The 25,109-nt window shown below is 43.8% G+C and overlaps 1 protein-coding gene across 1 annotated transcript in view; it reads right to left on the reverse strand.

Moving 5' to 3' along the window:
- Nucleotides 1–4,451: 4,451 nt before the first annotated feature.
- The window catches only part of INIP (INTS3 and NABP interacting protein), a 28,064-nt gene continuing 7,406 nt past the window's right edge, over nt 4,452–25,109 (reverse strand). The window contains exons 3-4 of the mRNA XM_030192367.1: nt 10,792–10,882; nt 4,452–5,266 (exon numbers count right to left, since the gene is read on the reverse strand). Of these exons, the coding sequence (XP_030048227.1) occupies nt 5,171–5,266; nt 10,792–10,882 (187 nt within the window). The 3' untranslated portion in view covers nt 4,452–5,170. The remainder of the gene's footprint in view (nt 5,267–10,791; nt 10,883–25,109) is intronic.

Below are 25,109 nucleotides of genomic sequence, written 5' to 3' on the forward strand. Positions count from 1 at the left end.
CTTCCTGAAAAAAATAAAACATGACTAGCTAGAATAGAGAAATACAATAAGTTTTAGAAAGGATTTATAGTTAAGGATCTGAAACCATCTTCTGTTTCTGGTATTTAGTACACAGTAATTGAGGAATATTGAGAGGCAGGAACATGATAGAAGCACACACAAGGAAGCAGATTTGTTCCTTTTATTTTATTTCAAGTCAATACAGGAAGATGATCAAGGTGAAGACAAACAGGACAGATGAAGCAAAGAAACAAGACACCTTGAGCAGATAAGAATAAGAAGAAAAGATTTTAAAAGATAATTAGCATTTAGGGCCTTGTTCACTAAGCAGCACAAAGGGCACATTAGCGTAAAGTACGCTGATTAGCATGCACTAAATGCTAAATCGCCCATAGGAACATATGGGCAACTCTAGCATTTAGCGCATGCTAACAATGCTAGCGTGGCTTAGTAAACAGGGGCCTTAGTGCATTAATGTGATTAACGCGTTGAAATTTTAACAGTAATCGCATTCTCTGTCCTCCTGGTGGAACCTCAGACCTTGCTTGTACAGGTGGCAATGCTAAGCACACACTGCTTCGCTCTAGCTGGAGCCCTCCCTCTCCAGCGTCCTGCCTCCTCTGATGGAACTTCCTGCAGGCAGGACACTAGAGAGGGAGGTCTCTGGCTACAGATAAGCAGCATGTGCTTAGCTCTGCTGTCTGTATAGACAAGTTCAAAGAGTCACGAGAGGGGAATGAGATGCTGGTGAACAACTTCTTGCCTGTGTGCCCGATGACATAAAAAAAAATAAACCACTGTGCTCTTTCTTCTGAATCTCAAAGCATGCCATATATGAAAATAGATTTCTTTGGAAACTTCATAAAGATTATAAATATCTTAATATGTATGCTCTCATTTAAGTCCCTGGGCTCTCCCCGCATGTCCTGTTGAAAGGGGTTGATTTCTGGTCAGCAAGGAAACGAGCATCATTAGCTGGTAAGTGCTCTTTCCACACAGCTCTGTTCCCGGTTGAGGAGGGGGGGGGGAAGAAGTACTCCCCAACCTGACACCCCCCTACACATAAATCAGCTGCATAGCTCTCTCTTTCCTGCAGGACCTCTATTCTTCACCCGAGCCTGTTTGACTTTTTCCCCACATCCCAATGTACACCCACCACCAGTAGTACACTAAAGAAGTGTGAATGAGCAGTGGTAGATAGCATAAAGGTGCACAAAAAGAAAGACAGGCCCAACATCTGGGCTCATAATGCTGTGGCTTGTTTTCATGTGCAGGCATCTGTTGGTATTGATTTCAGAAACATGGCCAAGTGTGGACCCTTGAAGCAGAGTGTACAAAGAACACAATTCAGGTTAAATGAATAAAAACAAAGCAAATTAAAGTAAAAGCAGCATTTTTGTATTTGTGATGGTTCTGTCTCTGAACTGTTGTGGTAATAAATTGGGCAGACATTTGTATTCACATAAGAAAGACTATTTAAAAACTTCATCTTACTGCCACAGAAGCCCTTTCTCTACAAAGGATAGTACAGCAAGGTGTTATTCTCAACCCAATTGTTTTATAATATTGTTATAGCAGTCAATTCTGCTACACTGCCCCTATTTAATATTAAAGTAATCATATAATAATATCCAGATGCTCCTTGTTAACACTGAACAAGTCATCTCAACCTCCATAACATCAGAGCCCTATTCATTAAACATTTTCCCCATAGACAAGTGCGGTGGGGGGGGGGGGGGGGGGGGGGGGGGGGAGTCAGACCAAAGCATCCTGTCTCATGTCCACAAAGGGGAGGGAATGAGATGGTGCCCATGGAGAGGGGAGATGGAAACTAGATAGATTTGAGGAGGAAGAAAGTTGAATATGAAAGATGAATATAGGGCAAGAAGTGGAGGAAAAAAAAAAAAAGTGAATAGACAGGAGGCCCTGGAAACAGAGTTCAGAGCACAGGGAAGCAGAACCAGAGACAGGGAATGAGAAGATTAGAAAGACAAAAATCATAGACAACAACTTTTAGTTTAGTAATTGAAATATGTCCGTTTTGAGACTTTACATCTGCTATCCATATATTGTACTGTATAGGAGGAAATGTGAGAGGGTGTTTTATATAATTAATCGTGTGATTAAATTTTTCAATCGATGTACAGCTTTTATATATATATATATATATATATATATATATATATATATATATACATATACACACACACACACACACACACACACCCCAACAGGAATCTAATATAATAAAACGCACCCTCAACGTTCTGAGGACAACGTTCTGTGAAGCCGTGAAGCCCTGAAGCCTTGAAGCCATCTGACGTCACTCCCAGGCTGAAGGGTTCGTGGATTCGTGGTGTGAAGCCTTCAAGCCAGCCAGCCGTCTCTGCCCCGCCCTCGCCTCAAACCAAACAAATCCGGAAGCGAAGCGTCAGGGAAGGAGGCGGCGCTCCCGACGTCTAGCCTTCCCTTCGCTGTGTTCCGCCTTCAAAAGAAGGCGGAACACAGCGAAGGGAAAGCTAGACGTCGGGAGCGCCGCCTCCTTCCCTGACGCTTCGCTGCACGAACCGCCACGGAGGTAAAGTTAAAACGAAGAAGAAAAAAAAAAAAGGATGCATGGATGCGAACGGGGGGGGGGGGGGGGGGGGGGGGGATGCATGGATGCGAAGGGGGGGGAGAAGAGGGCGGGCCAGGCTGGGCCATGGGAGAGAGAGGAGCATGGATGCGAGGGGGGGGGTCATGGAAGGGAGAGAGGGGACTTGCTGGAAAAGGATGAATGGAGGCAGCAGGGGACAGAGGAGCATGGATGGGCATGGATTGGGAGGGCAGGGCTCAGGGAGAGAGGGGAATTACTGGAAATGGATGAATGGAGGGGGCAGGGGGCAGGGGACAGAGGAGCATGGATGGGCATGGATTGGGAGGGCAGGACTAAGGGAGAGAGGGAATTTGCTGGAAAGGGATGAATAGAGGGGACAGATGGGCATGGATGGATATGGATTGCAGGGCAGGCCTCAGGTAGAGAGGGCAATTGCTGGATAGGGAAAAATGGAGGGGCCAGGTGACAGATGAGCATGGATTGGAAGGACAGGACTCAGGGAGAGGGAAATTGCTGGATAGGGATGAATGGAGGGAACAGATGGGCATGGATGGATATGGATTGCAGGGCAGGCCTCAGGCAGAGAGGGGAAATGCTGGATAGGGAAAAATGGAGGGGCCAGGTGACAGGAGCATGGATGGGCCTGGATTGGAAGGGCAGGACTCAGGGAGAGGGGAATTGCTGGATAGGGATGAATGGAAGGGACAGATGGGCATGGATGGATATGGATTGCAGGGCAGGCCTCAGGCAGAGAGGGGAAATGCTGGATAGGGAAAAATGGAGGGGCCAGGTGACAGAGGAGCATGGATGGGCATGGATTGGAAGAGCAGGACTCAGGGAGAGGGGAATTGCTGGATAGGGATGAATGGAGGGGACAGATGGGCATGGATGGATATGGATTGCAGGGCAGGCCTCAGGCAGAGAGGGGAAATGCTGGATAGGAATGAATGGAGGGGGCAGGTGACAGAGAAACATGGATGGCCATGGATTGGGAGGGCAGGGCTCAGGGAGAGAGGGGAATTGCTGGAAAAGGATGAATGGAGGGGGCAGGGGACAGATGGCCATGGATTGGGAGGGCACGGCTCACACTCTCTCTCTCATATACAATGTCTTTCTGACTCTCACTCTCACACACTCTGTCTCACACTGTATCACATTCACTCTCTATGTGCCACACAGTCACTCACACACTCGCTTGGTCTCATACACACACTCTCTCTCACACTGTGTCTCACATACACACTTGCACACACTCTCATTCTCACACACACACTCTCTCACAAACACACTCACACCCAGACTCACTCTCTCTCTCACACACTCACACTTTCACTCTGACTCTCAAACAGTCACTCTCACATACACTCTCCCAAACATACACACTCCAAGGAAAACCTTGCTAGCGCCCGTTTCATTTGTGTCAGAAACGGGCCTTTTTTACTAGTTCCTAATAACTTTGGAATTTCTGAAAAATGAAAAATATTTTCACAAAAGCTTTTCCAAGATGAACAGCCATAACTGTTATTCCATTAATGTTCTCTCTATACATGTTACTGTTATACACTATATTTCTCATATTTCTTATATAAATACTAATTGTATATGTTTATTCAGTCATGGTGATACCATGACGGAGCAATGTAAGCCACATAGAGCCTGCAAATATGTGGGAATATGTGGGATACAAATGTAATAAATAAAATAAAATAACTAGGATCCACACTAAACTTCTGTGCCACAGGCCTGATTTTGATGATAATTCCACACATTATTACCCACACAGAATAGTACCCTATAAAATTTTAAAGCTTGCAACTGATTTTGTTCACACCTGATGAAATATGCACTTAGAACATAATTTTCCAACTTTGATTTATTAAAAAAAAATCATACTGTAGAAACTCTAAATAAAAAGTCACTTCCTTATTGTAACTGCATATATTGCATTTATAGCAAAGTATCCTTTTCCAGCACTTAGCCATCTGGAATGATAAGTTAATCAGCATTTCTCCCAGCCAGCACACCTCAAGTGGAAGGGAATGATGGGATTAATTTAAAAATATTCTTATAGTTGACATACACATATTAAACCATTAAACTCTAAATTGGTGTTTTATTCAAGTAAGGAAAAACAAATCTCTGTAAAAGATCTGTACTGGATCTTTCAACCAACCCTACTTCACAGCACATCAAAATATAAATAAGCGTGGAGCTTTTACTGTACTTAGATCTTGGCTTCCATTTCATTTGTAATCTCTAGTGGGACTAAAGCTCTCCTTTGCAAGCAACTGAGGTTCTTACCCTATTTAAAAAAAAAACCAAAACACCCCTTATTCCTCTCCTCCCCCCACCCAAAATAGTCCTTGATCACAGATCATGGCTTCTGGAAGCCAGCATGCTAGCAGAGCTTGCCACAGAATTTTGTTGTATGGTGACAGAATCCTCCTCCTTGAGGCTCTACTGAATCCCTATCCCCAGCTGGTCCAATAGGTTTCCACCACGCCATTATCATTATTAATATTGATAATGAATGCAGAACACTGAATGTTTTCCAAGTTCTAAAAGCAGTGTCCCTTATTCAGGATCAAGACGAGGTAGGACTGGAAGTATCAGATTTCCAAACGACGAGTCCTGTGTTATGAAGTATCCTGATGAATGTGCATGTGCATGCTGTGAAAAAAATAAGACATGTTAAGTTACGTCAACTTCAGTTCTACAAGATTCCTGAACTGTGGACATAGATGATATCTGCAACATTTTATTGTCTTGCTGCTGATAGTATATTTAGGTCTAATCCAATGGTGATTTGTTCTGATGTATGATTTGGTGCACACTTAACAAAACGGAGACCACAACAATTACAACTTTAAAATATTCTTAGTTATCGTTGATGATTAGACCATTAAAATATAATTTGTGTTTTATCCAAGTGAGGAAAAAAATCTTTTTCATAGATTTTATACTGGACCTTTCAACCAACTCTACTCCAGAGCACATCAAAATATAAATTCACCATAATTTTGCTGTAGGTGAAGAGAACCCCCCCCCCCCCCCCCCCCCCCAATTATTCTAAGTAGTTTCAAGATTCTTTTTTTATTTAAAAAAAATTATACCAGCTTAAAAAACTAAGCGATTTACAATTTGAACATACATAATCTAAAATAACACAAACCACAGGACACCACAAATATACATCAACTACTCTCCCACATTAAAAAAAAAAAGCCCTATACATAAATACATTAATAATCCATTTTCTTCAAACTGCTGAGGTACTATCCCCACACAAGTAGGTAAGTAGTTCCCTCTCAATCACTAATCAGTAGAGGAAGCCTGTACAAAATAAACTGCTGCAACATTGCACTCAATCATAAGAATAGACATACTGGGTCAGACCAATGGTCCACCTAGCCCAGTATCCTATTTCTAACAAGTACAAGTACCTGGCAGAAACTCTAACAGTAGCAGCAATCCATCAGGGCAAGCAGTGGCTTCCCCCATGTCCATCTCAATAACAACTCTGGACATTTCCTCCAGGAACTTGTCCAAACCTTTTTTAAACCCAGATACGCTAACTGCATCCTCCGGCATCAAGTTCCAGAGCTTAACTATTCTTTGAGTGAACAATATTTCCTCCTATTTGTTTTAAAAGTATTTCCATGTAATTTCATTGAGTGTCCCCTGGTATTTATACTTGCTGAAAGAATGAAAAAGCGATTCATTTTTACCTGTTCTACAACACTCAGGATCTAAAAGACCCCATAATCTTAGATCTATGCCCCCCAGGATATAAAATTACCCACTGGACAAGGTATGGAAAAAAAGCAGGAGGTATAGCTATTATCCATAAATCCCATTTCACTGTTACGATAGCTGAATCCATACCTCCCCAACTTGAAATTGCCTCAGTTAGAAAAAATCATATAAATTTGATTGACCATCTCAACGTAGTACTGTTTTATAGACCACCAGGCAACTGGCAGGAATGCCAAACACACTTTATGGACTTCATATCGAACACATGTGTTTCTAACTCCAACCTTATTATAATAGGGGATATTAATCTTCACCTCGAAGATCCTAACTCAATTAACGTGAGTGATTGCAAGGATTTCTTCCAACTATGGGATCTCCAATGGCCAAATCCGCAACCAACCCATATTAAAGGACACACAGACATCATTACATACAAATTCTCCCCAGATCTTAACCTTCGATTAAGACTTACTAAATGGACAGCTACACCATGGTCTGACCATTTCAAATTAAACTTTTCCCTACAATGGGGGGAAAAAAGATCTACACCATAAGCAACATCGCATAACCTACACCACGAGAGGCCAAATTGACCAGTCTACATTCTGGCAACAATTCTATAACAACGAATGGACAGCACAAAGAGACTCAAACCAATTTCTTCTTGAATGGGACAATAGATGGTTAAACATATAAGACAATATAGCACCTTTGCAAACCAAAACCTCACACAGGAAGAACTCAATACCTTGGTTTAATGAAGAATTGAAGAAACTAAAAACACAAGTTAGAAGGTTAGAATGAACATGGAAGAAAAAAAAAAAAAAAAAAAAAAAAAATACTCCTCCACACTCAATGCTTGGAAACAACTACAAAGAAAATACAAATATACCATCAGACAAACCAAAAGATCATATTACAAAACTAAGATTGGACCAGACTACAAGGACACACATAAACTTTTCCAACTTGTGAGTAAACTATTAGATACCACTCCGGTTACTTCAAACAGCACAGACATCCCATCAGCAGATAACCTTGCGAAATATTTTAAAGAGAAAATAGTGAAGTTATTTATTTATTTGTTACATTTGTATCCCACATTTTCCTACCTATTTGCAGGCTCAGTGTGGCTTACATAGTACCGTAAAGGCAATCACCAATTCCGGTATAATAATTACAAAGTGATGTAGTGGTAGAATAAGTTACGACTCACACTACCAGTTACAACTAACGACTACTTAAAATTCCTCGATTGTCTAGACCCAATACCCGGTGAACATCCAGCTGATCGAACCTGGACTAATTTCGACAGACATACTCTTGGACGATACCATTTCTCAATCGATCAAAAGGCTCACCAAATCTTAATGCAAACTAGACATATGCCCTAATAACCTTATAAAACTTGCGCCTCAACAATTTACACAAGACCTCACGATGCATTTGAACTATATGCTACAAAATGGACTCTTCCCAAAAGATAAAGGAAACATTCTACTCACCCCTATACCTAAGGACCCAAAGAAAAATACAAGTGACTTAACCAACTATCGCCCAGTAGCATCTATCCCTCTGGTAACCAAATTAATGGAAAGTATGGTGACCAAGCAACTCACCAATTACTTAAATAAATTCTCAATTCTTCATGAATTACAATCAGGATTCCGGACTAATCACTGCACCGAAACAGTTCTAACTACTCTTCTCACCAACTTTAAACAAACAATTGCAACAGAAAACAACATACTTCTACTACAATTCGACATGTCCAGTGCATTCGACATGGTTAGCCATAAAATATTATTAAACATCCTAGAATACTTCGGAGTTGGAGGTAACGTGCTTAACTGGTTCAGAGGTTTTTTAACCACAAGAGCATACCAGGTGAAATCTAATTCCAGTATGTCAACTTCATGGACACCTGAATGCGGTATGCCCCAAGGATCTCCACTCTCACTGACCCTCTTTAACTTAATGATGATACCCTTGGCCAAATCACTATCCAATCAAGGCCTTAACCCTTACATATACGCAGATGATGTCACAATCTACATTCCGTTCAAACATGACCTAAAGGAAATCATTAACGTCATCAACCACAGCTTCCAAATCATGCACTCGTGGGCGGATGCATTTCAATTAAAAGTTAATTGCAGAAAAAAACACAGTGTCTCATACTCACATCTCAACATAACACAAGTAAATTCACCACTATAACCACACCAAACTTCTCCCTTCCCGTGTCAGACACCCTGAAAATTCTTGGAGTTACCTTTGACCGGAATCTCACACTTGAAAACCATGTGAAAAACACAACAAGGAAGATGTTCCACTCTATGTGGAAACTAAAAAGAGTAAAACCTTTCTTCCCAAGAAATATCTTTCGTAACCTGGTACAGTCAATGGTGCTAAGTCATCAAGACTACTGCAATGCACTCTATGTTGGCTGTAAAGAACAACTCATCAAGAAACTTCAAACAGCCCAAAGCACAGCTGCCAGATTCATATTCGGTAAAACAAAATATGAAAATGCCAAACCCCTAAAAGAAAAGTTACACTGGCTTCCACTTAAAGAATGTATTACGTTTAAGGTCTGTACTCTGGTTCACAAAATCATCCAGGGAGATGCTCCAGCATATATGACAGACCATATTGACTTGCCATCCACAAATGCTAAAAGATCAGCATGCACATTCCTAAATCTTCACTTCCCCAGTTGTAGAGGACTAAAATACAAACTAACACATGCATCTAGCTTCTCCTATATGAGCACGCAGCTGTGGAATGCATTGCCAATGGACCTGAAAATAATCTACAATCTAATTAACTTTCGCAAATCACTGAAGACCTATCTCTTCAACAAGGCATACCACAATGACCCATAATAGGAACTGTAATACACCACCTCTTACTTGATATCCAAAATGTTTTCTCCCTATGCTTATTGCTTAGCTCTTGTAGATCATCTATATTCTCTGTAGTATACAAAACTGCATCTATACTCTGAAATGACGTTTTATTAATCTATCTGTTTAATCTACCAGGTCATCAATATTCTTTAGATAATGCCAATTGTCTCTTTTACTCTAAAATGGCAATCCATTATGTTATTCACATAATCTATTATGTCATCCATGTTCTCTATTTATTATCAACTGTACCTTTTTACTCTGGAGTGGCAAATGCCATGAAGGAACATTGTAAGCCACATTGAGCCTGCAAATAGGTGGGAAAATGTGGGATACAAATGCAGCAAATAAATAAATCCATGTTGACTGTCTCATTAGTCCATGCTTTTGAATATGTTCTGTAATTTTGTTCTTTATAATAGTCTCTACCATTTTGCCCGGCACTGATGTCAGACTCACCGGTCTATAATTTCCCGGATCTCCTCTGGAACCTTTTTAAAAAATCGGCGTTACATTGGCCACCCTCCAAATCTTCCGGTACCACGCTCGATTTTAAGGATAAATTACATATTACTAACAATAGCTCCACAAGTTCATTTTTCAGTTCTATCAGTACTCTGGTATGAATACCATCCAGTCCAGGAGATCTGCTACTCTTCAATTTGTAGGTTTATAGAGGTCATTCAGTTTCTTCGACTCATCAGCTTCGAATACCATTGCTGGCAATGGTATCTCACCCAAATCTTCCTCGGTGAAGATCGAAGCAAAGAATTCATTTAATCTCTCTGCTATGACTTTGTCTTCCCTGATCGCCCCTTGTACCCCTCGGTCATCTAGCGGTCCAACCGATTCTTTTGCCAGCTTCCTCCAACGCAATCTTTTTTTCCAAAGTCCCTCTTAGCCTTCCTTATCAGCGCTTTGCATTTGACTTCACATTCCTTATGCTGTTTCTTATTATTTTCAGTCGGTTTCTTCTTCCATTTACTGAAGGATTTTCTTTTAGCTGCAATAGCTTCCTTCACCGGCTGTCGTTTGGTCTTCCGTCTCCTTTTTTAATACGCAGAATATATTTGGCCTGGGCTTCAAGGATGGTGTTTTTGAACAGCATCCACGCCTGATGTAAATTTTTGACCCTCGAAGCCGCTCCTCTAAGTTTTTTTCCACCGTTCTTCTCATTTTATCAGTCTCCTTTTTTAAAGTTAAACGCTAATGTATTTGATTTCCTATGTATACTTCAAAGCTAATATCAAATCCGATCATATTACGATCACTGTTATCAAGCGGCCCCAGCACCATTACCTCCTGCACCAGATCATGCGCGCCACTAAGGACTAAGTCTAGAATTTTTCCTTCTCTTGTCGGCTCCTATACCCAACTGCTCCATAAAGCTGTCCTTGATTTCGTCAAGGAATTTTATCTCCCTAGTGTGCCCTGATGTTACATTTACCCAGTCAATATTGGGGTAAAGGAAATCACCCATTATTATTGTGTTGCCCAGTTTGAAGCGAGAGCAACTATGGTACTTGCCTGCAGTGCAGCCTTTTGTTGAGCTGCTATATGTTGCTGTTCAGCATGGTCACGGAAATCCTTATTGAGGTTGGACCTTGACAGTGCAATACTGCAAGAAAAAAATATATATTTGCCTTATTTATAATACATAAATAAAGTTAAACCCAGTAATGCGCAGATCTTAATAACTGGACTGCTATTGTTTAGAAATAGCATATCACTATATTTCTGCACTCCTAGATGCATTAAACCATGATACCTCACAACAAATTACATTCAGATACAATGAATGAATTCCCCCAAAATTTACAATAGTGACTGGCACTAGGTCCCAGCCTCTGATAGTGGTATAACCTGAACCTAAATTTCCTATTCCTAGTCAGTCAAATCAAACCACCAGGCTGGTTCCCAATCAAAAATCACAGCATCACTTAACTGAAAACACAAGATTTTGTAAAGTTATGGCTAAAGCCCTTTTTTCTGTTGCAGCTACCAACAAGTATAGATGAGTAATAGCAAACTTCTTGTCCATTCTCTCCCCCTTCCCTTCCATGTGCAGCTGCAGCCACTGAGGCCCCAAACCTCCACCAGCTAATATTACTGCTTCTGTTTCTCTGGCAGCCCTTATGCAATATGCCAACCTCCCCCTATTATAGTTCTTTCTGTTGCTGCCTTCCCATGCCACTATCCTGTTCTCCCTGTGCAACTGACCACCAGCACCACCATGAGCTGCACAATGCTGGTAGTAATGCTCTGTTCTTGCAGTTCACAGTAGAGGGAATCATGCAGTGCCACACAGCAGAAAAGAAGTTGAAGAATGGCTGCAGTAGCTGCCAATGTGGAAGGAGCCTTCTCCTGCAACAAAGCTAAGCATAGAGGGAAGGAAGCAGATGTGACTGACAAACAAGCTGCAGGCAATAACTTTTAACTAAACTAATCCATTTGCAACAAGCTCTGGGAACTTATCAAAGCTGAACGAACTAATGAGTAGATTAATTTTCACAATGACATACAAAAGTGGCTGCAGAAAGCCTAAACCCTTCTTCCAAGATGTTCACCCTGTGCTGCCTTATAGCCTGGAAGTAAAATGCTTTACAACATTTGTTCCACGTAATCATACATCCTACCCCATAACAGCTGCGTGAAAATGTATTCCAGACGTCTTTAGAACAAGGATTGATCAGGTGATATCTAGGATTTTCCTCCTGGCACCTGTGATTTTGTGCAACTACTACTACTGCAATAGCAGTCAGAAACTGATATGGGGACAGGGACCTGCAGTAAACCACAGTAAATCTGAAGTAACAATAAATTTAACAGAATTTGCCCTTGTGTCATACTCTAATGAGACGTTTCCAGCTGAACCATATGGATGGAATAGATTTCCTGAGCCGGTACATCAAGCTCCTTCTCTCGCCGTCTTCAAATCTAGGCTAAAAACCCACCTTTTTAATGCTGCTTTTATCTCCTAACCCTTACTCACTTGTTCAGTACCCTTATTTTATCATCCCCACCTTAGTAAATCTCTTATTTGTCCTGTTTGTCTGTCCTAATTAGATTGTAAGCTCTGTCGAGCACGGACTGTCTCTTCATGTTCAAGTGTACAGCACTGCGTATGTCTAGTAGCGCTATAGAAATGATAAGTAATAGTAGCAGTAAGTGATATTCCATATGTACCTAGAATCGGCTTCAAATAGGGATTTTCCTAACACCTAACTCAGTGATTCCCAAACCTGTCCTGAGGGAACCCTAGCCAGTCAAGTGCAATTTGTAGTAAAATCCAGTCACAGGATATTATTTATAAGGGCTTTTCTTTCTAATTTTGTGCCAATGCAGAAAGCTACTGTGGGCAAAAGCATATGGCAAATGAAAGATGAACGCACACATTAGCAGGTAAATGGTGTAGAAAGGGGTTCAGCAAATGAATTAACTCACGCAGTACACAGAATACAGTACAGTAACAAGCCTATTATCTATTCTGCAGCAAGGTAGAAAAGTCCACAGGATGTTCTATTGTGAGCGCAATGTGAGAAATTTACCACCAGTTCTGAGGTAGCATAGAAGGGTTGGTTGCTCTGGTAATCCAGGAGCTCACCTCCAAAAAGGATGAAAACAGATGTTAGCAGTTTTCTAAGCAACTCTTATGGAATAATATCTTCTCTGAAAGGCTTTTGTTAATGAACTGCAGAGACGCCAAGGGTGGCCCATCCCAAAGCTAGAAATTTACCACCGCTATGCTGGAGATTGAAAGAGGGTTTTCTTGTGGGCCCTAGATAGGTCTAACACCAGTTCTGACATACGTAGATTACAAAACCTAACAGTCTAATCAATAAATAGAAAATAAAATTTGCTTTTCTACCTTGTTGTCTTGTCATTTTACTTTTCTAATTGGGATTGGTAGCATGGAATGTTGCTACTAATTGGGTTTCTGCCAGGTACTTGTGACCTGGATTGGCCACTGTTGGAAGCTGATCAAGTTCCCGAGTGTGAAGCCCATCTATATGAGACCCCCCAGCCCAGGCAGGATGCATCAGTCGTCAGCACCTTCTGGGGCTGAGGAATTTGGAATGGAAGTCCGACAAGTTGTGACCTGCTGGATGGCTCGGACCTGAATGGCAAGAGCGACAAGAGTGTCTGCCCTTGGCACAAGGAGAAAAGCCCGCACCTGCTGCGTGTCTAGGAGGGCTCCAATGAACTCCAATTTATGAACTGGATGGAGATGGGACTTGGGGTAGTTTAAAACAAACCCTAGTAACTCCAACACCCGGACAGTTTTCTGCACGGACTCCTGAGCACTGTCCTTAGACGTGCTTTTCACCAATCGTCCAGAGAGAGGACCACATGGCCTCTCAGTCTGCGTAGCAACGCTGCGACTACTGCAAGACACTTGGTAAATACCCTGGGAACTGATGCGAGGCCAAATAGCAACACACAGTACTGGAAGCAATGTGTCCCCAACCAAAAACAAATATACATCCTGTGACCTGGAAGTATCGGGATGTGAGTATAAGCATCCTTTTAGTCCAGAGAGCATAGCCAATCCTTTTCATGAAGAGGAGGGTGCCCACAAAAACCATCCTAAACTTTTCTTTGATCAGTAATTTGTTCAGCGCCCTTAGGTCTAGGATGGGACCAGTCCCCTTGTTTTCTTGGGTAAAAGACGTACCAGGAATGGAAACCCAGCCCTTCTTCCCCTGGTGGAACAGGCTCGACCGCATGGGCCTTTAGAAAGGCGGAGACATCCTCTGCAAGTACCTGCGGGTATGCTGCTCAAGGCAGTAATAAGATATGAATGTGTGGACTGAAGACCACACCGCAGCCTTGCAAATTTCTTCAGCCTCAAGTGGGCTACCGATGCAGCCATGGCTCTGACATTGTGAGCCCTGACATTACCCTCAAGGGTCAGTCAAGTTGGGCATAAGTGAAAGAAATGCAATCTACCAGCCAATTGGAAATGGTGCATTTCCCAAAGGCAACCCCCATCCTATTGGGATCAAAACAAAGAGTTGGGTAGACTGTTTGTAGGGCCTAGTCTGCTCCAAGTAAAAAGGCCAATGCTCGCTTGCAGTCTAAGGTGTGTAGTACGCTTTTCACCAGGATGGGCATGAGGTCAGGGGAAAATGTTGGCAAGAAAATCAACTGGTTCAGATGGAACTCTGACACATCCTTAGGTGGGAACTTAGGGTGTGAGTGGAGGCGTACTCTGTTTTGATGAAACTTCATATAAGGTGCATCTGCCACTAAAGCCTGAAACTCACTGACCCTGCAAGCTGAAGTAACAGCTACCAAAAATATGACTTTCCAGGTCAAGTACTTCAGATGACAAGAATCAAGTGGCTCAAAAGGAGCTTTCATCAGCAGGATGAGTACAACATTGAGGTCCCATGACATAGGTGGAGGTTTGACATGGAGTTTTGTCAACAGCAAACCTCTCATGAGGCAACTAGAAGCTGTCCAGAGCTGGGCTTACCCTCTTCACGTAGATAAGCACTAATTGCACCGAAGTGGACCCTTAAGTTGGGTCTTAAGACTAGACTCCAAAAGATGCAGAAAATATTGAAGCTGGCTTTGTGTAGAGTAGGAAACAAGATCCAGGGCCTTGCCCTCGCTCCAGACCGCAAACCTCCTCCATTTGAAAAGAGTAACACCTCTTAGTGGAATCTTTCCTGGAAGCCAGCAAGACACTGGAGACACCCTCAGGAAGCAAATTCTAAGCTCTCAACATCCAGGCTGTGTGGGCCAGAGACCAGAGGTTAGGATGCAGAAGAGATCCCTCGTTCTGCGTGATGAGAGTTGTAAAACACGCCAATCTCCATGGTTCATCAGAGGGTAACTCCAGTAGAAGGAACCAGATCTGCCAGGGCTAGTAGGAAGCAATCAAGATCATGGTCCCGTAGTCTTGTTTGAGTTTCAACAAAGTCTTCCCCATAAGAGGAATGGGAGGATATGAATACTGAAGTCCTGTCCCTCAATGAAGGAGGAAGGCATCCAATGCTAGTCTGTCATGGGCCTGAAACAGAACTGAGGGACTTTATGATTTGACTGAGTGACAGACAGATCCACTGAGGGGGTGCCCCAAGCTCAAGATCTTGTGGGCAATGCCCATGATGAGGGAGCACTGATGCGGTTCCATGAACCTGCTCAGTCTGTCAGCCAGGCTGCTGAATTTTCCCACCAGGTAAGTAGCCTTGAGGAGCATCCTGTGCTGGTGCGCCCAACGCCACATCTGGACAGCCTCCTAATACACAAGCCGTGATCCGGGCCTCCCTGCTTGTTTGTGTAGTACATGGCACCCTGACCGTCTGTTTGAATGAGTATAAGTTGGTTGTTTAGCCAACCCCTGAAAGCCTTTAGAGCACTCCAGATCATCTGGAGCTCCAGAAGGCTAATTTGAAGATCTGTTTCCTAGGCTGACTAAGCACCTTGAGTGTGAAGCCCATCTAAATGAGCTCCCCACCCTAGGTGGGATGCATCCATCATCAGCACTTTCATTGGCTGTGGAATTTGGAATGGGAGATTCAGAGTCAAACTGCATCAAATTGTCCACCAGAGTAGGGATTGAACCAGCTCTGGCGGAACTGTGATGATATCCTCTAGGTTCCTGGAAGCCTGACACCACTGGGAAGCTACGGTCCATTGGGCAGTTGTCATGTGAAGACGTATCACAGGAACATTAGAGGCCATGCGGCCCAATATCTGCCAAGCTGTGACCTGCCAAGCTGCTCACCGCAGGAAAAAAAAAAAAAAAAAAAAAAAAAAAAAGAGAACTGGTCCTGTGCTCTTGTGGCGGGTGGGATGGCACTCACAAATGCGCGATGGAGCACATTTCATGCTCAAAGACCTGTTTTTAAGCTTGCTACAAGTTCCAGACAGGCAATGCGGACCCCATGTTATCCATCTGTGAAAATTAAGGCCTGCTTGTTCTCAGAAAAAAAATGACCCGACAGGGCCACGTTTCAGCGGACACAGCCACCTGCAAGATGTTTCTTACTTAACATAAACAAATAGGACACTGCTCTCAGACAAAATCAGGAACCCCTTTCTATAGCATACTTTTGAGAGATGGGCTGGAATATGCAAATTTCTCTAGGGGCTACCCTATTATGCCCTGGACTGGGATCCTAAACCCTTGAGTAGGTGGGAGCTGTATGGTATAACAAATAGGACAGCTTTATGAAAATGTAATTTTATGAACTCTCCAAAGCTTGAAGGAACGCTTTGGAATCCAAAATTCAGATTTTTTTATGTATACCTTCGGCTGAAGCATCTGCTTTTGAGCAATCTGCTGGCTCCAGGAACAGTTGACCCCGTTTGAAGGGAGTGCAAGAGCTAAAGTTAACCCTCATTACCCTCATCTCCCCTTACGCTCCTACCCGTAACCTCCGCTCACAGGACAAATCCCTCCTCTCAGTACCCTTTCTCCACCACCGCCAACTCCAGGCTCCGCCCTTTCAGCCTCACCTCACCCTATGCTTGGCATAAACTCCCTGAGCCCATACGCCAAGCCCCCTCCCTGCCCATCTTCAAATCCTTGCTCAAAGCCCACCTCTTCAATGTCGCTTTCAGCACCTAACCATTATTCATCTATTCAAGAAATCTAGACTGCCCCAATTTGATTGACTGCACTTTCTGTCCTTTAGATTGTAAGCTCCTTCGAGCAGGGACTGTCCTCTGTGTTAAATTGTACAGCGCTGCGTAACCCTGGTAGCGCTTTATAAATGTTAAGTAGTAGTAGTAGGTATGGGGAAGCCAGAAGCCTAAATGTCTCTGCTTGGGAGTAAGATTTGGAGCCCTTCTCACTGACCATGAATGGCAGGCAAATCATCTTTTGAATACCTACGTCTGCTAATCTTATAGAGAGCATCACTATATAAACAGTATATCTATCTCACTCTTTTTTCCTCTACTGATTCTTGCTTGAGAGGATGTAAGGAGGTGGCCACATATTTTCATATATGGTGAAAATGTCCTGTCATTCAACAGCTCTGGCAGGATTGTGTGAAACTCTTTCAAGACATGTTATTTATGTGTTCCCTTTAGGGCTGTTCACCGCTTAAAATTTTCAATCGCATAATTGGACACGATTAAAAATGTTATTGCCTGATTAATCGCATAAAGTGTCCCCCTCACATTTTAGCACATGATTAATCGCATAAAGTGTCTCCCTCACATTTTTACCTGTATATTGCAAAATATAGACTGCAGATGTAAATTCTCAAAACTGACATATTGTACTTCATTTACTAAACTGGAAAGAAAATCATTTCTCTTACCTTTGTTGTCCAGTGATTTTATTTTTCTAATTATCTTATCCTGGTCTCTGGTTCTGTTCCTCTATCTGTGCTCTGAACTCTATTGGCAGGGCCTCCTCTCTCCTTCACTTCTTCCCCTATAACATCTTTCACATTCAACCTTCTGCCATTTTTCTTCCTCCTTATATCTGTCTTGTTTCTACCCCTTCCCTTCATCCATGGGCACCATCTCCTCCCCTCCCCTCCATGGACACCATCTCCTCCTGTCTCTCCTCCCACCCCGTGGACACCATCTCCTCTCTTCTCCCTTTCCCTTCCTCTCTATGGGAACCATCTCATCCCTCTCTTCTCTTCCTTTCCTCTCTATGGACACCATCTCTCTTCTCTTCCCTTCTATAGGCAGCATTTTATTTCATTCCTTCCCTTCCTCTCTTTATTGGCACAATCTTGTTTCCCCTTCCCCCCCAGGAGCTCCTACAGCTTTTTCTCACCAGCTGCCCTGCATTCTCTCCTAACCCCCCTCCCCCACACCGACAACCTTTTCTTTCCTACCACCCTGTGACTCTCTCAGTCTTCCTCCCTCCTGCATATATTTTTCTCTCCTACTGATGTCTCCCTCCCTCCCCAATGTTCCTGCAGCTTGTTCTCTCTTGTCTGTTGCACACTCATCCCAACCCCACCCCTGCCGCATGTGAACCTCCAAATTTGCCTTATACACACAGTATTAACCACACGCTGCTCCACTCCTCTCTAGTGTCTGACTCCTACAGCAGGAAACAGGAAGTTCCATCAGAGACGGTGGGGCACTAGAGAGGGAGGACTCCAGTTTCAGAGAGGAGTGGAGCACCGTGTACTTAATGCCGCTGTGTGTACAAGGCAAGTTTGGAGGGTGGCGGACGGGCAGGATGGGATGCCAGGGAGCGGGGTGGCAGGAGAGAAACGGCTACTGAAGTACAGTGGTGGGTAGGAGAGAGCAAGCTGCAGGAGCACCGGGGAAGGTGGGGGGAGGGGGTGCAGCGGTAGGACAGAGCAGCATAATGCAATTAATCACATTAAAATTAGTACAAGTTAAAAATTTTAATGTGTTGCATTTTAACGATGACAGTCCTAGTTCCCTTAGATCCAAGTGTTCCTTCTACAGTTATCATCTGTGAAGGAGGAAGAAACATGGACTCAGATGCTTTTTCCATGTGTGGCTATTATCCACAGGGGGGTGGCCAGATGCTAGAGAACTAAAGATCTACCATGATCATCTGATCTATGGCACCAACTAAGTAAACTGACAGCCATTAAAAGTGAGAGACTGGAGAAATTCAAAATATGAGCCCCTTTCTTGGACTGGTATAATAAAGTAATTGTGAGAGGGCTTGAACAGCAGATTTAACCATGTTTATATATGCTAATGTTTTGTTTATTGCCATTATTAGGCATAAATCCATTTTATTTTTGAGTTCTATAGTGAAATTATCCATGTTCAGGGGTAGGGGGAGAGCTTTTGCTTATTGTTTGATAGAGAATACGCTTTTACATTTTGTATCTTAGAAATAAAGAAAAATAAAGTTAAAATAATAAAGTGTTAAGTGCACTAATAATTGTACTTGTATTCCAACACAGAATCTAGGTATCCAGGCCAGGTTCAATTATAAATGGAGGCACCCATTATAAAATTAACCCCTCAGCTCCTAAGTTAGGCTTATAAATCTAGACAAATAAATGGTAGGTCTATATGGGCTTGATAGACCTTCAGTCTGTCCCAGTGTGGCCACACATGTTCTTATTTCTTCACACCAGTGGTGGGAGGCGGGACTGGTGGTTGGGAGGCAGGGAATAGTGTTGGGCACACTTATACGGTCTGTGCCAGAGCTGGTGGTGGGAGGCGGGGCTGGTGGTTGGGAGGAGGGGATAGTGCTGGGCAGACTTATACGGTCTGTGCCCTGAAAAAGACAGGTACAAATCAAGGTAAGGTATACACATATGAGTTTATCTTGTTGGGCAGACTGGATGGACCGTGCAGGTCTTTTTCTACCGTCATCTATTATGTTACTATGTATATATACTGTGACCATCTCTGGGAAAAAGGTGACTAAAAGTAGTGGATCCAAATTGTTGAGAACGGCCAGTTTTTGATGTCATGGGTCCATAAATAGTCTGCAAAAGTTACACATTACTCTGTAACTTATTTTTTTCACATAAAAGAATGGGGTTTGGACTCTTATTTTTATTTTTCAATTTGTTTATTGGGTTTCAATATTCAGAACAAAAATACATTGCCTCTAAACATCTTAATCTAGTCAAGAAACTCTTCTACCACTACCTAGAACACAAGAAAACTAGCTAGATGAAAGCATTATTAACACTACTATAGTCCATTCCTTATCTTGCCATAAGTTACTTGCATCTTGGCAGTTTATTGTCCTTTCTGCTAACCTAGAAGTCCCCCCTCCCTGACCCCTCCCCCCTCCCTCTTCTACCTCCCCCCCTGCCCACCCCCGCCCAGGGAAAGACTCTCAGGAAATTCTCCTCTCCTGTCCAAATGTTCGGCTTACATATTCAGGATGCGTCCTCTGCCCTTTGAGGGGATGGTCTGCCAAAATGGTGCCCAGATTTTATGGAAGTCTTTCTCCGTAAATTTCCGGTCCCCTTCACCGTCTGCCATTTTCTTTTCGAATCTCATATATTCTATCATCAGGCAACGCCACTGCTGCAACGTTGGCACTTTATTTGTAATCCATTCAGTGAGAATCAGCTTTTTCCCTACCAGTGTGGCCCTATGAGTAAAGCTCTTGAAGCCCCTAGGGACAGGACACACCAATCTCGGCCGCCCAAACAAAGTCTGAGGTCCACTCTTCCAAGTTGCCCCCCACATCTTGGATGTCGATTGTATGAGGGAGTTCCAGAATCTTTGAACACCAGGGCACACCCAGAACATATGTCCAAGCGTCGCTCCCTCTGCTCCACATTTGGGGCAAGCGCCATCTGGGGAAATTCCCATATGGAACGCCCGTCTTGGGGGGATGTGCGTTCTCATTACTAATTTGTATTCCATTTCACTGTACGTGACCATCTTGGATGAATTGTGTATCCTGTATATAAACTCCTGTATGTCTCTTGATGTCAGGTTTGTGCCCAATTCTTTGTTCCATTTTTTTGATAAAGTCTCATAATCAGGCTCCACCACCATATCTCTGAGGTGTCGATGGTGCATTGTCAGAGATACTCTGTCCTGAGATTGTAGGGAATAGGCTGACGATAATTCTTCCTGCACATCCTCCGTAAGACACTCCCATGGCAGACTTTTAATATAGTGTCTCAGCTGCCAGTAGTGGAAACGATCTATCGATTGGAGGGAAAATTGTGCCTGCAAGTCTTCAAATGATCTCGGTTGCCCGTCTGCAGTTAAAGCTTGATATAGATACACAAGGCCTTTACCCTTCCACCTGCGAAAAACTCCATGAATAGTACCTGGCGGAAATGCCGGATTATCACAAATGGCCAAAAAGGGGGTGACCTTGCTTTTGAAGTGATGATATCTGCAAACCCATCTCCACACTGCTCGCGCCGTTGGTAATATATGTGATTGTTGCAAGACCTGGGGAACGGGTCCTCCTCCCATGTGCAACAGGTAGCTGAAGTTTATTCCTTGAGTTAGAGTCGTCTCCAACGGAGTGTCCGAAAAATCTGAGGTTGCTCTATACCAGTCCGAAATATGGCGCATGCCACTGGCTACAGTGAGGCATCTTATACTTAGTAGACCCAGGCCACCAAATTCTCGTGGGATTTGTAATATTGCAACTGAAAGTCTGGCTTTGCGCCCTCTCCACAGGAATCTTTGTATAAGTTTATTTAGACGTTTTTCATCTGACTGTTTGAGAAAAAGTGGAAGGGTCTGAAACGTGTACATCCATTTGGGCGCAATCAGCATGTTATAGGCTGCTATACGACCCATTAAGGATAATGGAAGATTCTCCCAGAGCCGTAGTCTAGTGCGGGTTATCTCAAACAAAGGTTCCACATTCTCCTGATATAGTCGCGCTAAGTTCTTCGGAATGGTGGTACCCAGGTATCTTATCTTGTCATCTACCCTTGTCAGAGGGCCGTCCACTCCCGGCTGCGCCCTATCAGGGTATACTTCCATGACCAAAGACTTCTTGATGTTTAGGGTGAATCCTGAGAGTTCACCAAATTCCTGTATGAGCTGCAACAGATGTTTTTGAGAGCCCATTGGACGCGTGGTCGCAATCAGCAAGTCATCTGCAAATGCTAGTGTTTTGATGACTGCGCTCCCCACCCCAACCCCAGGAATGTTGTCTGCTTTCTTTAAGGCCCTCAGTAAGGGTTCTAGGGATAATATGAACAGGGCCGGGGACATCGGGCAACCCTGCCTAGTGCCTCTGGCAATTTCAAAAAGTTGAGCGCTCACTCCATTCACTAGCACTAAAGCTTTCGGCTCCATGTATAATGTGGCTATCGCATTATAAAACCAACCCCCGACTCCCATATATCGCAGGACTGTGAACAGGTATCTCCACCCCACCTGATCAAATGCCTTCTCGGCATCCAAGGCATATAGAGAGGCTGGCGTTTCAGATATTTGAGCTGTGGACATAGCCAATAATAGTCTGCGAACATTCCTGGCTGCCTGCCTAGACTGAACAAACCCCACTTGCTCCTCTCCTATTACCCTTGGCAGTATCTTAGCTAGTCGATTGGAGAGGATCTTTGCTAACATCTTTAGGTCTACGTTGATCAGGGAAATGGGTCTGTAGGAATCTGCCTGATCAGCTGGTTTCCCGGGTTTTTGAATCAGTGTAATGGATGCTGTGTTTTCATGTTTTGGTAACCGGCCTTTATCAATCACCTGTTCATAGTAAGCACTGATCACCGGGATAAAGGAGGTGGGTAGAGCCCTGTAAAATTCTGCAGGAAACCCATCTGGTCCGGGCGCGGATCCCATGGGCAGTGATTTTATTACCTCCTGTATTTCTTTGGCCTCTAAGGGTGCTTCCAATTTCTTCTGTTCCCCCTCTGTCAATTTTGGCATCTCTACCTCATCCAGGAATTTTTTAACCTGCTCTTCATCCGGATCTCTACCTGCTTTGTATAAGGAAGCAAAGAACCTGGTGAGGATCTGGGCTATTTCTTCACTCTTATTTTGGATATGTCCCCTCTCATCTCTAAGTGTCAATATTGGACGGCGAGGGCCCCATGCCGTAAACAATTGTGCCAACATTTTCCCTGATCTGTTTCCATATCTACGGAATTTATATTGCTGGGAAGCTAGATATTTTTGCCCTCTCTCATGTATTAAGGCGTTAAGCGTTACTTGAATGGCTTTCAACTGTTCTCTTGTCTCTGCGGTTGGCTGCCTGATATGTTGGGCCTTTGCTTTTCTTAGATCTTGCTCTAGTCTTACTATGGCTATTGTCTGTTTTTTATTTTTTGCATGTACATAAGCAATTATCTCACCTCTTATAACAGCCTTGGCAGCGCTCCATAACAATTCAGGTTGACCCAAGTGCTCTCTATTATTTTGCAGGTAGTCTTCCCACTTTTGTCTAAGAAATTCTCGGAATTCGTTATTTTGTGAAAGATAGCCTGGGAACCGCCAATTACGGGCCTGCTGGTAAAAATTAGGTACCTCCACGTCAATCCAGACCAACGAGTGGTCTGTTATCTCCTCCGGTCCGATCTTAGCAGCCAGAACCCAGGGGAAGGCCGGTTGGGCAATAAAGATATAATCTAGTCTAGAATACGTTCCATGGGCCCTTGACAAATGGGTGTAGTCGCGCTCCCCTGGGTGCAAACATCGCCATGTGTCTATGAGGTTAAGGGCTCTTCGAAAATAAGAAAGGGCGTGTGCTTTGGGCCCCCCTCTCGAAGTTGCCCCTGGGTTTGAGCAATCCTCACCAGGGTCCATTACCAAATTAAAATCTCCCATCACCAAGAGATGAGCAGACCCATGCAAGAGGCACACCCGCACTAAATTTGGGTAAAACTTTGGGTCAAATGTGTTAGGCCCATATACCCCCAATATTAACAATTCTCTTTGATGCACCCACAGCCTTATCAAAATATATCGCCCATTTGAATCCGCTTCTACCACCTCCGATTTTGTGGCCAGCCCCCTACGAATCAACACTGCCACTCCAGCTTTCCAATCCCCTGATGACACGGCATGGACTTCTCCTACCCACTGCCTCTTTAATTTATCATGTTCCTCAGGCGTGAGCCTGGTCTCCTGAAGGCAACCTATATCGACCTTGTGACGCTTAAGGCTTGCTAAAATTTTTGTTCGCTTGATTGGGGTGGAGACACCTCCCACATTCCAGGAGGCGAACCTTATAGACCTAATATTAAAGTTTTCCTACATGTATATGCACTCCAGTGCTTCTTGTCTGTAGTCTCCTCGGGCGCCCAGCCTCGCCCAAGGGTGTGTTATTGCCTGTTCCTTCCCAGATCCCCCCTTGCCACAAAGGGCACATCTCATCTTCGTGACCTACTCTAGACATCAGCAGTGAATTCCCTGTTCTTCTGGTCTGCTTTCCCTTCTGACAACCAAATCCTTCCCTTCCCCTGTCCCTCTCCCCCCTCCCAATCCCTTCACTTTCCCTCCAGTCTCCATTCTATCCCCCTCAGATGTCTATCGGGAGAAAGGTGGGATCAATGACGTGAGGTCTCCCCCTCCCCCATCTATGGTATTTTGATTCCCCCCTACCTTCATTGGAAAATGGCAAACTCTCAGGCCCCTATTTCTTTTCTATTCCTTTCATCTTCCTCCTCACTTGAGCTTGCTTTGGTGGCTATTAGAGTCCATAGTAAGGTTTAAGTTCTCAGCCATCCAGTCTTGCGCTTCTTTTGGAGAAATGAAGGCATGCCATTTACTCTGATGATTGATCCGCAGAGTGGCCGGGTATGTTAACATGAATTTTTGGCTGGAGTCTGCCAGCTTTTGGCACACTCTCCCATAGGCCCGTCGTCTCTCTTGTAAAGCCAATGAGTAGTCCTGGAAAATCTTAACAGACGATCCCTCAAAAGTCAGCAAGTCTCGCTTCATTCTCGCTCCTCTCAAGATTTCCACTTTATGAACAAAGTTGTGAACTTTCACCATGACCACCCTAGGCCGCATGTCGGTGTTATTCCTCCTACCGACTCGGTGGGCTCGCTCCAGGCATACTGCTCCAATGCTGTCCGTCAGCGCGAATTCCGTCTGCAGCCATTTTTCTAGTCTGCTAGATAGGGAGCGATCTGGCACTGTTTCTGGAACGCCAATTATGCGGAGATTGTCTCTTCTAGACCGATTCTCGAGGTCGTCCAGTAACTGTGATTGTTTCCGCACTGTCCGTTTCAAATCTTCGAGCTCTGCCGCCCTTCCGGTCTGCTCATCTTCAGCGGCCGACACTCGCTGCTCTAATTCCCCTGTGCGCCTCGTTGTATCCGCCAAAAGGCTCTCCACTGCCGCTAGCTGACCTGAAAGTTGCTGTAGGTCTGGTTGTAGGGCCAACTTCACAGCCTCTGCCAGCTGCTGCAGTTGTGGGGGGGAAAACATCGCCGCCTGCCCATCCGGCGAAGCGCCCGCCGCCATCT

This window comes from Microcaecilia unicolor, chromosome 2 (assembly GCF_901765095.1).
Source record: "Microcaecilia unicolor chromosome 2, aMicUni1.1, whole genome shotgun sequence".
NCBI classification, from domain to species: Eukaryota; Metazoa; Chordata; class Amphibia; order Gymnophiona; family Siphonopidae; genus Microcaecilia; species Microcaecilia unicolor.